The 14,974-nt window shown below is 34.5% G+C and overlaps 2 protein-coding genes across 2 annotated transcripts in view; both read right to left on the bottom strand.

Moving 5' to 3' along the window:
• Positions 1–14,974, bottom strand: part of LOC123898525 (tRNA ligase 1-like) — a 49,866-nt gene that overhangs the window by 16,962 nt on the left and 17,930 nt on the right. The gene's annotated exons all lie outside the window — the stretch shown is intronic.
• On the bottom strand, positions 10,535–13,887 carry LOC123898518 (serine/threonine-protein kinase Nek3-like). Its single transcript, XM_045949499.1, has 11 exons — positions 13,526–13,887; positions 13,248–13,414; positions 12,452–12,518; positions 12,092–12,157; positions 11,859–11,905; positions 11,701–11,746; positions 11,505–11,585; positions 11,361–11,403; positions 11,235–11,284; positions 11,067–11,148; positions 10,535–10,768 (listed from the first exon to the last, which is right to left on the bottom strand). Exons 1-11 carry the CDS (start codon positions 13,691–13,693, stop codon positions 10,764–10,766), a joined length of 822 nt encoding a protein of 273 aa, XP_045805455.1. The 5' UTR covers positions 13,694–13,887; the 3' UTR covers positions 10,535–10,763.

The raw sequence follows: 14,974 nt of genomic DNA, 5'->3' as shown, positions 1-14,974 counted from the left end.
ATAAGGGTTATTCTATTTTTTCCATCGGGTCATTCTATTTCATAGAATTTATAACTGTACAGGTTCACATACCATATATTTTCCATCAGTGACATTTTATTTTTTCCATCAGGGTCATGCTATTTTTCCATCGGGTCATTTGATTTCATAGAATTTAAAACAAAGTAGGCAGCATGCTATCTATTTTCATTCGATTAAGAGTCACAGTTCCATCATCATCCCATTTATTGAACCGTATAGGTTGAAATACCATAGATTTTCCATCAGGGACATTCTATTTTTTCCATCAGGGTCATTCTATTTTTTTCATCGGGTCATTCTATTTCATAGAATTTAAAACAAAGTAGGCTTTCTATTTTCATTCTAAGTGTCACAGTACAATCATATATTTGCCATCAGGGACATTTTATTTTTTCCATTGGGTCATTCTATTTTTTAGAATTTAAAACAAAGTAGTCTTTCTATTTTCATTCTATTCTATTAAAGGTCACAGTACCATCATACCATTTATCGAACAGTATAGGTTCAAATACCATATATTTTCCATCAGGGACATTATATTTTTTCCATAAGGGTTATTCTATTTTTTCCATCGGGTCATTCTATTTCATAGAATTTATAACTGTACAGGCTCACATACCATATATTTTCCATCGGCGACATTTTATTTCTTCCATTAGGGTTATGCTATTTTTGCATCGGGTCATTTGATTTCATAGAATTTAGAACAAAGTAGGCAGCATGCTATCTATTTTCATTCGATTAAGAGTCACAGTTACATCATCATCCCATTTATTGAACCGTATAGGTTCAAATACCATAGATTTTCCATCAGAGACATTCTATTTTTTGCATCAGGGTCATTCTATTTTTTTCATCGGGTCATTCTATTTCATAGAATTTAAAACAAAGTAGGCTTTCGATTTTCATTTGATTAAGTGTCACAGTACAATCATATAATTTCCACCCGGGACATTTTATTTTTTCCATTGGGTCATTCTATTTTTTAGAATTTAAAACAAAGTAGTCTTTCTATTTTCATTCTATTCTATTAAAGGTCACAGTACCATCATACCATTTATCGAACAGTATAGGTTCAAATACTATATATTTTCCATCAGGGACATTATTTTTTTTTCATAAGGGTTATTCTATTTTTTCCATCGGGTCATTCTATTTCATAGAATTTATAACTGTACAGGTTCACATACCATATATTTTCCATCAGTGACATTTTATTTTTTCCATCAGGGTCATGCTATTTTTCCATCGGGTCATTTGATTTCATAGAATTTAAAACAAAGTAGGCAGCATGCTATCTATTTTCATATGATTAAGAGTCACAGTTCCATCATCATCCCATTTATTGAACCGTATAGGTTGAAATACCATAGATTTTCCATCAGGGACATTCTATTTTTTCCATCAGGGTCATTCTATTTTTTTCATCGGGTCATTCTATTTCATAGAATTTAAAACAAAGTAGGCTTTCTATTTTCATTCTAAGTGTCACAGTACAATCATATATTTGCCATCAGGGACATTTTATTTTTTCCATTGGGTCATTCTATTTTTTAGAATTTAAAACAAAGTAGTCTTTCTATTTTCATTCTATTCTATTAAAGGTCACAGTACCATCATACCATTTATCGAACAGTATAGGTTCAAATACCATATATTTTCCATCAGGGACATTATATTTTTTCCATAAGGGTTATTCTATTTTTTCCATCGGGTCATTCTATTTCATAGAATTTATAACTGTACAGGTTCACATACCATATATTTTCCATCAGCGACATTTTATTTTTTCCATCAGGGTCATGCTATTTTTCCATCGGGTCATTTGATTTCATAGAATTTAAAACAAAGTAGGCAGCATGCTATCTATTTTCATTCGATTAAGAGTCACAGTTCCATCATCATCCCATTTATTGAACCGTATAGGTTCAAATACCATATATTTTCCATCAGGGACATTCTATTTTTACCATCAGGGTCATTCTATTTTTTTCATCGGGTCATTCTATTTCATAGAATTTAAAACAAAGTAGACTTTCTATTTTCATTCGATTAAATGTCACAGTACAATCATATAATTTCCATCAGGGACATTTTATTTTTTCCATATTGGATCATTCTATTTTTTAGAATTTAAAACAAATCAGTCTTTCTATTTTCATTCTATTAAAGGTCACAGTACCATCATACCATTTATCGAACGGTATAGGTTCAAATACCATATATTTTCCATCAGGGACATTATATTTTTTTCATAAGGGTTATTCTATTTTTTCCATCGGGTCATTCTATTTCATAGAATTTATAACAGTACAGGTTCACATACCATATATTTTCCATCAGCGACATCTTATTTTTTTCCATCAGGGTCATGCTATTTTTCCATCGGGTCATTTGATTTCATAGAATTTAAAACAAAGTAGGTAGCAGACTATCTATTTTCATTCGATTAAGAGTCACAGTTCCATCATCATCCCATTTATTGAACCGTATAGGTTCAAATACCATATATTTTCCATCAGTGACATTATATTTTTTCCATAAGGGTTATTCTATTTTTTCCATCGGGTCATTCTATTTCATAGAATTTATAACTGTACAGGTTCACATACCATATATTTTCCATCAGTGACATTTTATTTTTTCCATCAGGGTCATGCTATTTTTCCATCGGGTCATTTGATTTCATAGAATTTAAAACAAAGTAGGCAGCATGCTATCTATTTTCATTCGATTAAGAGTCACAGTTCCATCATCATCCCATTTATTGAACCGTATAGGTTGAAATACCATAGATTTTCCATTAGGGACATTCTATTTTTTCCATCAGGGTCATTCTATTTTTTTCATCGGGTCATTCTATTTCATAGAATTTAAAACAAAGTAGGCTTTCTATTTTCATTCTAAGTGTCACAGTACAATCATATATTTTCCATCAGGGACATTTTATTTTTTCCATTGGGTCATTCTATTTTTTAGAATTTAAAACAAAGTAGTCTTTCTATTTTCATTCTATTCTATTAAAGGTCACAGTACCATCATACCATTTATCGAACAGTATAGGTTCAAATACCATATATTTTCCATCAGGGACATTATATTTTTTCCATAAGGGTTATTCTATTTTTTCCATCGGGTCATTCTATTTCATAGAATTTATAATTGTACAGGTTCACATACCATATATTTTCCATCAGCGACATTTTATTTTTTCCATCAGGGTCATGCTATTTTTCCATCGGGTCATTTGATTTCATATAATTTAAAACAAAGTAGGCAGCAGGCTATCTATTTCCAGTCGATTAAGAGTCACAGTTCTATCATCATCCCATTTATTGAACCGTATATATTCAAATACCATATATTTTCCATCGGGTCATTCTATTTCATAGAATTTATAACTGAACTGGTTCACATAACATATATTCTCCATCAGCGACATTTTATTTTTTCCATCAGGGTCATGCTATTTTTCCATCGGGTCATTTGATTTCATAGAATTTAAAACAAAGTAGGCAGCAGACTATCTATTTTCGTTCGATTAAGAGTCACAGTTCCATCATCATCCCATTTATTGAACCGTATAGGTTCAAATACCATATATTTTCCATCAGGAACATTATATTTTTTCCATCAGGGTCATTCTATTTTTTTTTCGGGTCATTCTATTTCATAGAATTTATAACTGTACAGGCTCACATACCATATATTTTCCATCGGCGACATTTTATTTCTTCCATTAGGGTTATGCTATTTTTCCATCGGGTCATTTGATTTCATAGAATTTAAAACAAAGTAGGCAGCATGCTATATATTTTCATTCGATTAAGAGTCACAGTTACATCATCATCCCATTTATTGAACCGTATAGGTTCAAATACCATAGATTTTCCATCAGAGACATTCTATTTTTTCCATCAGGGTCATTCTATTTTTTTCATCGGGTCATTCTATTTCATAGAATTTAAAACAAAGTAGGCTTTCTATTTTCATTTGATTAAGTGTCACAGTACAATCATATAATTTCCACCCGGGACATTTTATTTTTTCCATTGGGTCATTCTATTTTTTAGAATTTAAAACAAAGTAGTCTTTCTATTTTCATTCTATTCTATTAAAGGTCACAGTACCATCATACCATTTATCGAACAATATAGGTTCAAATACTATATATTTTCCATCAGGGACATTATTTTTTTTTCATAAGGGTTATTCTATTTTTTCCATCGGGTCATTCTATTTCATAGATTTTATAACTGTACTGGTTCACATAACATATATTTTCCATCAGCGACATTTTATTTTGTCCATCAGGGTTATGCTATTTTTCCATCGGGTCATTTGATTTCATATAATTTAAAACAAAGTATGCAGCAGGCTATCTATTTTCAGTCGATTAAGAGTCACAGTTCTATCATCATCCCATTTATTGAACCGTATATGTTCAAATACCATATATTTTCCATCAGGGACATTATATTTTTTTCCATAAGGGTTATTCTATTTTTTCCATCGGGTCATTCTATTTCATAGAATTTATAACTGTACAGGTTCACATACCATATATTTTCCATCAGCGACATTTTATTTCTTCCATCAGGGTCAAGCTATTTTTCCATCGGGTCATTTGATTTCATAGAATTTAAAACAAAGTAGGCAGCATGCTATCTATTTTCATTCGATTAAGAGTCACAGTTCCATCATCATCCCATTTATTGAATCGTATAGGTTGAAATACCATAGATTTTCCATCAGGGACATTCTATTTTTTCCATCAGGGTCATTCTATTTTTTTCATCGGGTCATTCTATTTCATAGAATTTAAAACAAAGTAGGCTTTCTATTTTCATTCTAAGTGTCACAGTACAATCATATATTTGCCATCAGGGACATTTTATTTTTTCCATTGGGTCATTCTATTTTTTAGAATTTAAAACAAAGTAGTCTTTCTTTTTTTTTTTTTTTGGTAGAGACAAAGTAGTCTTTCTATTTTCATTCTATTCTATTAAAGGTCACAGTACCATCATACCATTTATCGAACAGTATAGGTTCAAATACCATATATTTTCCATCAGGGACATTATATTTTTTCCATAAGGGTTATTCTATTTTTTCCATCGGGTCATTCTATTTCATAGAATTTATAACTGTACAGGTTCACATACCATATATTTTCCATCAGCGACATTTTATTTTTTCCATCAGGGTCATGCTATTTTTCCATCGGGTCATTTGATTTCATAGAATTTAAAACAAAGTAGGCAGCATGCTATCTATTTTCATTCGATTAAGAGTCACAGTTCCATCATCATCCCATTTATTGAACCGTATAGGTTCAAATACCATATATTTTCCATCAGGGACATTCTATTTTTACCATCAGGGTCATTCTATTTTTTTCATCGGGTCATTCTATTTCATAGAATTTAAAACAAAGTAGACTTTCTATTTTCATTCGATTAAATGTCACAGTACAATCATATAATTTCCATCAGGGACATTTTATTTTTTCCATATTGGATCATTCTATTTTTTAGAATTTAAAACAAATCAGTCTTTCTATTTTCATTCTATTAAAGGTCACAGTACCATCATACCATTTATCGAACGGTATAGGTTCAAATACCATATATTTTCTGTTGGTGTTTTGATTGGCTACATTTTGCAAAAGCCAACCAGCCAAAGAAGAAGCTTTTGAGGAGGAAGACTATTTCCTCTAGTGATTCAGAGTTTGAGGAAGACCAACATGCTACTGCATCGCCTGCAACATCCTCAAAGAAGTCTGTGAAGAAAAAGAGGATCCCTCAAGATGTATCCCCTGTACCCATTGACAACATTTCCTTTCATCGTTTTGAAAATGTTGACAGGTGGAAATTTGTGATAAAAAGAAGGCTTGTTGTGGAAAGGAATTTAAGTGAAGTTTTTTTTACAATGCCAAAAGCTTGTTGATTTGATCAATGCAGCTGGATTGATGAAAACTGCAACTGGGCTCCAACTACTCATTCCAATACTGTGGCTACAGGTTTGGCTAGGTTTATATATGTTGTAGGGACCAGATCACCTTTTGCCTTTGGTTCTTATATTCTTGATGAAACTGTTTTGCATGGTAAGTCATGTATTGTGAAGATGCCTATAGTCTTTCCTACACTGATGTGTGACATTATTCTGGCTCAACATCCTGACCTTTGTACTAAGGCTGGTGTTCCTAGTAAGAGAGGTTGTGATTTGTCTTTTGATTTTAGATTGTTTGAGGGTACACATGCTGCAGACTGTGCTGCATCATCTGTCAATCAGTCAAACTGATGTTTTGCCTAGGAAGCAAATGACTGTTGACCTCAAGGTGTTTTCCAATGTCAGTCCTGGTGTTCTCGATGATAATACAGGTGGTAATACTGAGGTAGAGGAGGAGGACTCTGATGCAAGTCCTTCTATGTGCCCTGCTTATGCTTTATTTGCATGTCCTTTTGGATTTTAATTTGTGGGCTACGCCCTGAAGCTCTCTAGTTTGTAACATGTACAATCCATGTATTTTGGCTCCGATAATCCAGGTTTTCTATGCCCTGATGGTCTGTAATGTGCACTTTATGAGTTCTTATGCTCTGATTCTCTCTGCACTCTATGTTTCTCTATGATCTGATAACTCTGTGGAAGTTCTGCTCCTACTGTGTGATACTGACTTTATTTGTCAGAATTTATGGCTAAAAAGGGGGAGTAATATCTGTTGTGCATGGTGTGATGAAGAATGCTATAACATCTAGTATAGCATGTTGTTTTATGATGCATATGTTGAGGGGGAGTGAAGTTTATGCATGTTTTGAGGAGGAGTGAATTTACGCATGTATTGAGGGGGAGTAGAATTTATTTTTCTACTACTTATGACATGCATGTCTGAAGTGTTCATATAGGAATTTATTTTTCCTATTTTCTGTGGCGTTGCTTAATTATTAAGGAGTTTGTTTCTCCGATCTTGAATCCACTATGTGAGAGTTTATTTCTCTCTATCTGTACTTTGAGGCTAAGATGTGTTATGTTCCGCTGTTGCATGCCTCTGATGCTTACGTGCTAGCTATCTTTTCATCTGATGAATTTCTTACCTTCTTTCTTAGTTGTGTGCTTATGTTGACTCGAAGGAAAGTTTAAATAGCTTAGCATCGTTCTACTTTCTTTCCTAGTTGTGTGCTTACGGTGACTCGAAGGAAAGTTTAGACTGTATCTCTCTATGCACTGGCCTAAGGTTGTTTTAGCCAAAATTTGCCAAAGGGGGAGATTGTTGGTGTTTTGATTGGCTACATTTTGCAAAAGTCAACCAGCCAGATGCTGGACTGAGATGCTGTAGCATTATAGTACAGCATACTGAAGCTCTGTTTTCGTGCAGAATTTTTATTTCAAATCTGAGTCAAGATTTGCTCCAATTATATATTCAGGCACGTGCGTCTGGGCAAAACGAGCCTTGCTCAGCAAGTTTTATTGAAGTCGGCTGAAGGAATGTTATTTAAAACAAAAATATAATTATATTATATTTTTAGCGTTTTTTTTGTTTGGTACAACATGAATTATATTTCTGGAAATAATTTAGGGTTGGCCACAATTCCTACAGCTGTACATGTCTGAAGACCTAACTTGGACATCAAGACAATTGAAGACTATAAATATGTGAAGCCTCAAGCTATTCTACTCATGTATTCTAAACCGTGTTGTTTACAAAGTGTGAGTTTTTAAGGTTTAGAGTTTGTGTCTTTTGTCAGCCTTTCTTGTGTCAATTTGATGCAAGTTTAGGACTGTGTTTTGGTTGTTAATTGTAAGCTACTCCTAAGCTTTGAAGCATGGAGTTAGTGTGTGTGATTCACTCATAAGCTTTTAAGCAAGAGTGTGGTCTAGTTTCTAGGAGAGTGTCTCCATCTTGATTATTATTATTGACAGCAACATGGTACGTGTTGTTAGAGGGAATTTGGGACGGGGTCTCATTATCTAAGAGGTTCTTAGATAGGATTGCACGGGTAGTGTCTAGGTGATAAGTCAAGTACCGGGTGTTGGTCGAGGGCTTTGAACTAGAGCTATTATAGTGGATTCATTCCTGGATTGGTATCCCCCAGAGTAGGTGACGTTGCACTGAACTGGGTTAACAACTATCTGTCTTATTTATTATTCTGCAGTTTATTTATTTATTTTCTGTGTTCTGCGACTGTCTTGCTGCAACGTATGCTATAGCATCTTGTGCAGCATTGTGTTCACTGCGTGCCAGATTTCAATTGGCATCAGAGCAGGCACCCTTTCTGGTTATAGGGTGAGCTCCAGGGAGAATGTCTGGCAACATGGACAAAGAAGGAGGGCTTGTAAGCAGACCACCGCTTCTCGTTGGTGTCTCCAACTATGATTATTGGAAATCACGCATGATTGCTTTCCTAAAATCTATGGATAGCAAAACATGGAAAGTTGTTCTGAAAGGATGGGACCCCCCTGTGGTCATGGACAAAGATGGAAAGCCAACACTTGAACTAAAAGCTGAGGAGGACTGGTCTAAAGAAGAAGATGAGCTTGCTTTGGGAAACTCAAAAGCATTATATGCATTATACAATGGGGTAGACAAACACATCTTCAAGCTGATCAAAAAATGTGTCTCAGCAAAGGAAGCTTGGAAGATTCTTGAAACTGTTCATGAAGGTACTCCTCAGGTAAAGATGTCTAAATTACAGATCCTTACTACTCAGTTTGAAAATTTACGTATGAAGGATGAGGAAACAATCCAAGATTTTCATATGACTATTCTAGATTATGATAATCAATTTGATTCTTTGGGGGAGAAAATTCCCGAAGAAAAGTTAGTAAGAAAAATGCTCAGATCTCTTCCAAAGAAATTTGATATGAAAGTCACAGCTATGGAAGAAGCCAAAAACATATCTCAGATGAAGCTGGATGAACTGGTTGGATCACTCCAAACTTATGAAAGTGCTGCAAATGGAAGAAGTGAAAAGAAAAATAAGAGCATTGCTTTTTCATCCAAAAATGATGAAGAAGATCTGGAGGAGGATGAAGAATCTAATGAAAGTATCTATGAAGCTATGGAGTTGCTGGGAAAACAGTTCAACAAAGTTCTAAAACAAATGGACAAAAGACCCAGACCAAATTCTAAGAATGATGCTCCAGGCACTATGCGCAGCATTGTGAATCAAGGAAAACCTAAGAGTGATGAAAAGTCAAGCTTAAACAAGAATATTCAATGTCATGAATGCGAGGGATATGGTCACATCAGACCTGAATGTCCAACATATCAGAAAAGAACGAAGAAAGGACTAACTGTCAGTTGGTCTGATGATGATGACTCAGAAGATGATACAACATCTGTGACTGCCAAACATATCTCAGTCTTAACAGGTACTATTACATCTGATACAGAATCTTGTGATGGAGAGTTAACCTACGAAGAACTTGCTGATTCTTACAGAGAACTCTGCCTCAAGAGTGGAGAAATATGCAGAGTCATTGAGAAACAAAAGGTAACCATCAATCAATTGAAGGCAGAAAAATTTGAAAATATTTCAAAGATGGATGAGCTCCAGAAGAAGGTAAATTATCTATCCTCTGATCTTGATGAAGCTAAGGAAGTCATTGAAAAATTAAATGCTGACATTTGGCGTTTGAGAAAATTCTCTGACATGCTGTATAAAGATGATGATCATCTTGATAAACTTCATAAAGCTGATGGTCAACTAGAAGAAATCTTAGAGAAAAATGTTCTAAAGCCTAAAAATATTGGGCTTAGTTATGAGAATGTCAACAAACACAAAGGTTACAGCTCAGATCTCATGTACATGCATCCAAAAGAAACTCATAAGCGAAAGATGCCTCAACAGATGCTACAGCATCATAACCAGCATCCCTTGTCAAAGAACAAAAGAAAACATCACTCACTAGTGCAGAAAGGAGATACAACTACTGGCCAAACAGACTTTCCACTACTGGCCGCGGCCAGTAGTAAATGCAGTCGACGTTGTAAGTACACACTTTCCACGTCGGGTATTTTTATACCCGTCGTGGTATGTGTAGTTTCTTCTGTAATTATTATTTAAAATTATGGGGATTCCACGTCGGTTTTTACAAATACCCGTAGTGGTATGTATGAGATTCCACTACGGGTATTTACAATATCCGTAGTGGTATGTATGGTTTCCAGTTTTTTTTTTTTTAAGAATTGGGGATTCCACTACGGGTATTTACAAATACCCGTAGTGGTATGTATAAGATTCCACTACGGGTATTTACACATATCCGTAGTGGTATGTATGGTTTCAAGTTTTTTTTTTAAAGAAATGGGGATTCCACTACGGGTCATTACCTTTACCCGTAGTGGTATGCTTAGTTTTCACGTCTGTTTATTATAAATATCAGTAGTGGTATGTTAGTTTTTTTTTTTTTTTTCGTTTTTTTGTAGCTTCCTGTGCATTAATTATATCGTCTACATTTTCCGGCGCATAAATTATACAACATAATTTCAAGTCACTGGTAGCTAATAACGCACAACAAAATTACTAGTAGCTAATAACGCACAACAAAATTGACATAATTTCGAATATTATTTTCCACAAGTCATTGTCAATTCCTAATTAACAAGCTAGCAAAGTTTCATACTCTACAAGCAGCAGAGTTTCATCATCCTCCTCCTCCTCCTCTTAGTGTTCTACTCCTCTGTTGAAGTTGAAGCATCAGGACTCTGGTCAACACTCCTAGCCTTTCCCATCAGAATATCAAGCTACACAAAGCAGTAATATCAAATAATCACTTACATGTTATTAGCAAATTGAACAATTAAGTGATAATCTATAGATCATAGGAAAATGAAAGATGTACAAACCGCAAAAATTAGTATGGGCTCAGAAAATCATTAACAAGAAAAGAATCAAAATTAATACTTATAACTACAATGCAATAATACAATTTCTACTTCATGAACAAGAAAATCATTAACAAGAAGAAACAAGAAGAAAATCAATAAACCAATACTAATAGATAGTTTATGGAGAACAAATCATCATAACACAAGTACTAACCCAAGGACCAAATATCTGATTTAGAACCATAAGGTATATCAGCAAGGAGCTCAGGGCACATGTAGCTAGGAGTTCCCACAACCTACATTACAAGAAAATGATTAATTGATGATTAAATGTAATCAATATCAGGAAGGTAGATTCATTCAAGCATTACACATTTCTTACAGAGGAAGCAAGATCATCAGAAGTCAACATTTTGGCAAGTCCAAAATCACCTGCTTCATCATTGATCACTTGTAAGCAAAATTTCAATGATCTATACCTTACTTAAAGAACCATAGAATAACTTACCGAGACGTATGTCACGATCTTTCGTCAAGAAGATATTTGAACACTGATGGAATCATGTGATTTTCTCATTAGTATATAGCTTAATAAGATTTAGTTGGAAAAAGAAATACCCCTTCTGTGTACAAAGATAAATCTGTGACGAACCTTGACATCACGATGAAGAATGTGATTCATGTGCAGGTAGTCAAGTGCCATTAGAAGTTGAACGAGCCATCTGCAAAGTTTCTGAAAACAAATTTTCCTTTTCAGAATTTAAATGCAATAATTCAAATGATATCCTTATTCTTGTCAAGAATTAAAATATCAGCAATGAGAAAAAAGAAAAGAAAAAAAAAATAACCTCCTCCGGAAACAGAACACCGTTAGTCTTCTTTATAGCTTCCGCCCTGGGTTACATAATAATGTATTTCAAATATTTTCAAACTCCAATTTACAAAAGCTGAAAGAAAATCGAACTATAAAATGCACCACATTAGAAGGCAGAGAAAATAGACTTACATATCTCCACCCTCACAATAACCTATAATAATGCAGACATAGCAACCCTGAGAAGGAAGAAGCCAAAGATCAATACTTGAAACATCTCAAAATTTTTTATGATTAAAAAAAGAAAGACCTTCCAGCCAATCTTACAATTGAAGCTTGTTTCAGCAAGCTTATAGTAGAAGCCATTCTTATTCTTATAATTAACCAAAAGATGGAAGACATGTAAACAATAAGAAGCAAAATACCTTTTCTACCCATGAATCTTTATACTCCACAATAAATGGGTTTCGTAATTTAGATATAAGCTCCATCTATACAGGCCACAAGAAACACGTTAGAATTATCCTGAATCATATATCCCACAAATAATTTCACATCATGCGATGGGGTTGACATAAACTGTCATGAAGTTTACTGCTTAATTTATTTAAATATTAAGGTTAGAAACCTATCTTTAGACCCTTCAAAATTTAGCAAATGAAATTTCTCAAGAACAACAAAAGTGCACCACAAATCATGCAATATGCAGAGGAGAATATTTATACAGAAAACAACACAAGATAATACATCAGTCCATTAGTTGAATCACTATTAAAAGCCCCAACCTCCTGGTGTGCAGATCTGCGAGACCGCTCAGTTTGGCGGGCAAGTCTAATCTTCTTAAGCACATATCTACATAATCAAAACACATAAATTAAAAAAAGCAATACTAATAATGATATACATGATATCATACATCGTAATTTAAGGAAGAAGAACAAAAGGTAAGGTAGGCTCCATTCTCACTTTTTCTTCTCATGTTATGTCTCACAAGAAGTGCATAACCAAAAGCACCTTTTCCAATTTGCTATATTTTAGAAGAAACTGCCCAAGGTAACCAACAGTAAAGCACCCTTCAATCCAGAATATGATAAACTGAGAAATATAGAAACCGCTTCTTGTTTACAATATGACATCCTCCCAACATTAACATAAGGGTAACAAATAAAGTTACAACTCAACAAGATTTAGGCAAGCATTAAGGCCCTGTTTGGATAAACCACTCAATTAACCGCTTATGCTATAAGCCTATAAGTAAGCACTTTCATATAAGTACTTATGCATAAACTATTTCTATAACAAAAGACAAAATAAAGTCAAACTATTTTCAAAGTTATAAACTGTTTTCATAAGTTATCTTAGAGAGCCTATGAAAATAAGCTGAAAATAAGTTATGATATTTAGTTGTTTCGATTAGCTCACTCAAACAATATCACAAGTGTTCATACAAGTAGATAAGCTAAAACAAGTCAATTCAATCAGACCCTACATATAATTCTAGTTGATAGTGTGATTAGTTCATGATATATTCATCTTAGACAGATTCATGCGCAGTAAGCCATAAAGTGAGAAAGAACTTACAGCTTTAGCAACAGTAATCCAATGGAAAGAACGGAAGAAATCATCATTCTGAGAAGGAACATAGTCATGGTTCCAATACGTAATATCATTAAACGTAGCACTAGTCTCCCAAGAATCAGAGCTTTCACCGGATTTTTTAGACGAATTTTTCTTTCCCAGAACAAAACCTACATAACATAGCAATCATCACAATCATATTCAGAAAGAAGACTTTAAAAGAAAGTGAGAAAAATGAGATACGAACCAGAGTAGTTAGGAGGAAGAGGAAGAGTAGTAACCTTCGAGTAACCTTCTCCGACGACGCCGGTGGGTTTAGGTTTGAAATAGTGAGAAACTTCGGTGGGACCGTCGTGCTTGATACAGCAGGGAAGTAGATGAACACGGCCGCTCAGATCCTCAATGCCGTCTCGCTTTAGATCTATCGTCGCCTCACCGCCCTTTTCCATTGCTTTAGATCTAGGGTTTGGAGAATGAAACCGAATCAAAACGAATGAAAACGAAGAGATTGGAGAATGATTGAAGAAATTGGGAATGATTGGATTCAATGAAGATGGCGATTCAATGGAAATTGGGATTTTTAGGGATTTGGCGATTTGGGAATGAAGATACGCGTTCTCGTTTTTGGCTTCGCGTAAGGGATGAATGAAGATGAACAAATTAATAACACTAATAGGGATTCCACTACGGGTGAATCCTAGATCGGTAGTGAAATACAATTAAAACAAATTTTGATGTAATTACAACATTGCCACCGTGTCTACTTTTCACTACTGATTTAAGAAAGCCAGTAGTGAAATCCCTTGTCTATGAACTTTTCACTACCGGTATTAAAATATCAGTAGTGGAATCCTTTGGTCAAATGTATTTCACTACTGGTATTCACATATCAGTAGTGGTATCTCTAAACCAAAAGTCATTTTTCTACTAGTGACTCTTGGATATGTCACTACTGTGGTAGAAAAGGGCATATAAGACCTTTTTGTTACAAATTGTTTGGATACCCTAACAGGCATCATCAGCCTAAACCAGTTTCCACAACTGTCTCCACTCAACAAGAATGGAAACCTAAAGGTAAGAATGTGAAGACCAGTGATGGTACTGAACTTGAGAAGAAGATTACTGCTCTGGTTGCTCACACATCACTTAGAGCTTCATCAAGGGAAGACTGGTATTTCGATAGTGGTTGTTCAAGACACATGACCGGAATTGGAAAATTTCTTGTTGATTTAAAGTCTTACTCAACTAGTTTTGTAACTTGTGGTAATGGTACTAAAGGAGAAATTGTTGGTATAGGGGAGCTCAACAGTAATAGCTTGCCTAAACTAAGCAATGGTTTGTTAGTAAAAGGATTGACTGCAAATTTAATAAGCATCAGTCAATTATGCGACCAAGGGATGAAGGTAAACTTCACCAAGTCTGAATGTTTGGTTACAAATGATGAAGGTGAAATTTTGATGAGGGGCGTCAGATCAAAAGACAACTGCTACTTATGGGTTCCCCAAGGAGAGGCAAATGTGTCGACATGCTTAATCACGAAAGAAGATGAAATAAAATTGTGGCACCAAAAACTTGGTCATCTCAACCTAAGAAGCATGAAGAAAGCTATACCTGAAGAAGCCATCAAGGGCTTGCCAAATCTCAAGATCGAAGAAGGAAGCATTTGTGGTGAATGTCAAATTGGAAAACAAACCAAGAAGCCACATCCAAAGCTGCAGCATCTTACCACT

Source organism: Trifolium pratense, linkage group LG1 (assembly GCF_020283565.1).
Source record: "Trifolium pratense cultivar HEN17-A07 linkage group LG1, ARS_RC_1.1, whole genome shotgun sequence".
NCBI classification, from domain to species: Eukaryota; Viridiplantae; Streptophyta; class Magnoliopsida; order Fabales; family Fabaceae; genus Trifolium; species Trifolium pratense.
This window is presented reverse-complemented; position numbering and strand designations above follow the sequence as displayed.

Excerpts from the sequence above, each read along its gene's own strand:
- LOC123898518 (XM_045949499.1), bottom strand. The coding sequence starts at position 13,693 with ATGGAAAAGGGCGGTGAGGCGACGATAGATCTAAAGCGAGACGGCATT. Across the intron at positions 12,519-13,247 it reads GGATTACTGTTGCTAAAGCT|ATATGTGCTTAAGAAGATTA; the intron begins GTAAGTTCTTTC and ends TTGATTATGTAG. Across the intron at positions 11,586-11,700 it reads GTGTTCTGTTTCCGGAGGAG|AAACTTTGCAGATGGCTCGT; the intron begins GTTATTTTTTTT and ends ATTTGTTTTCAG.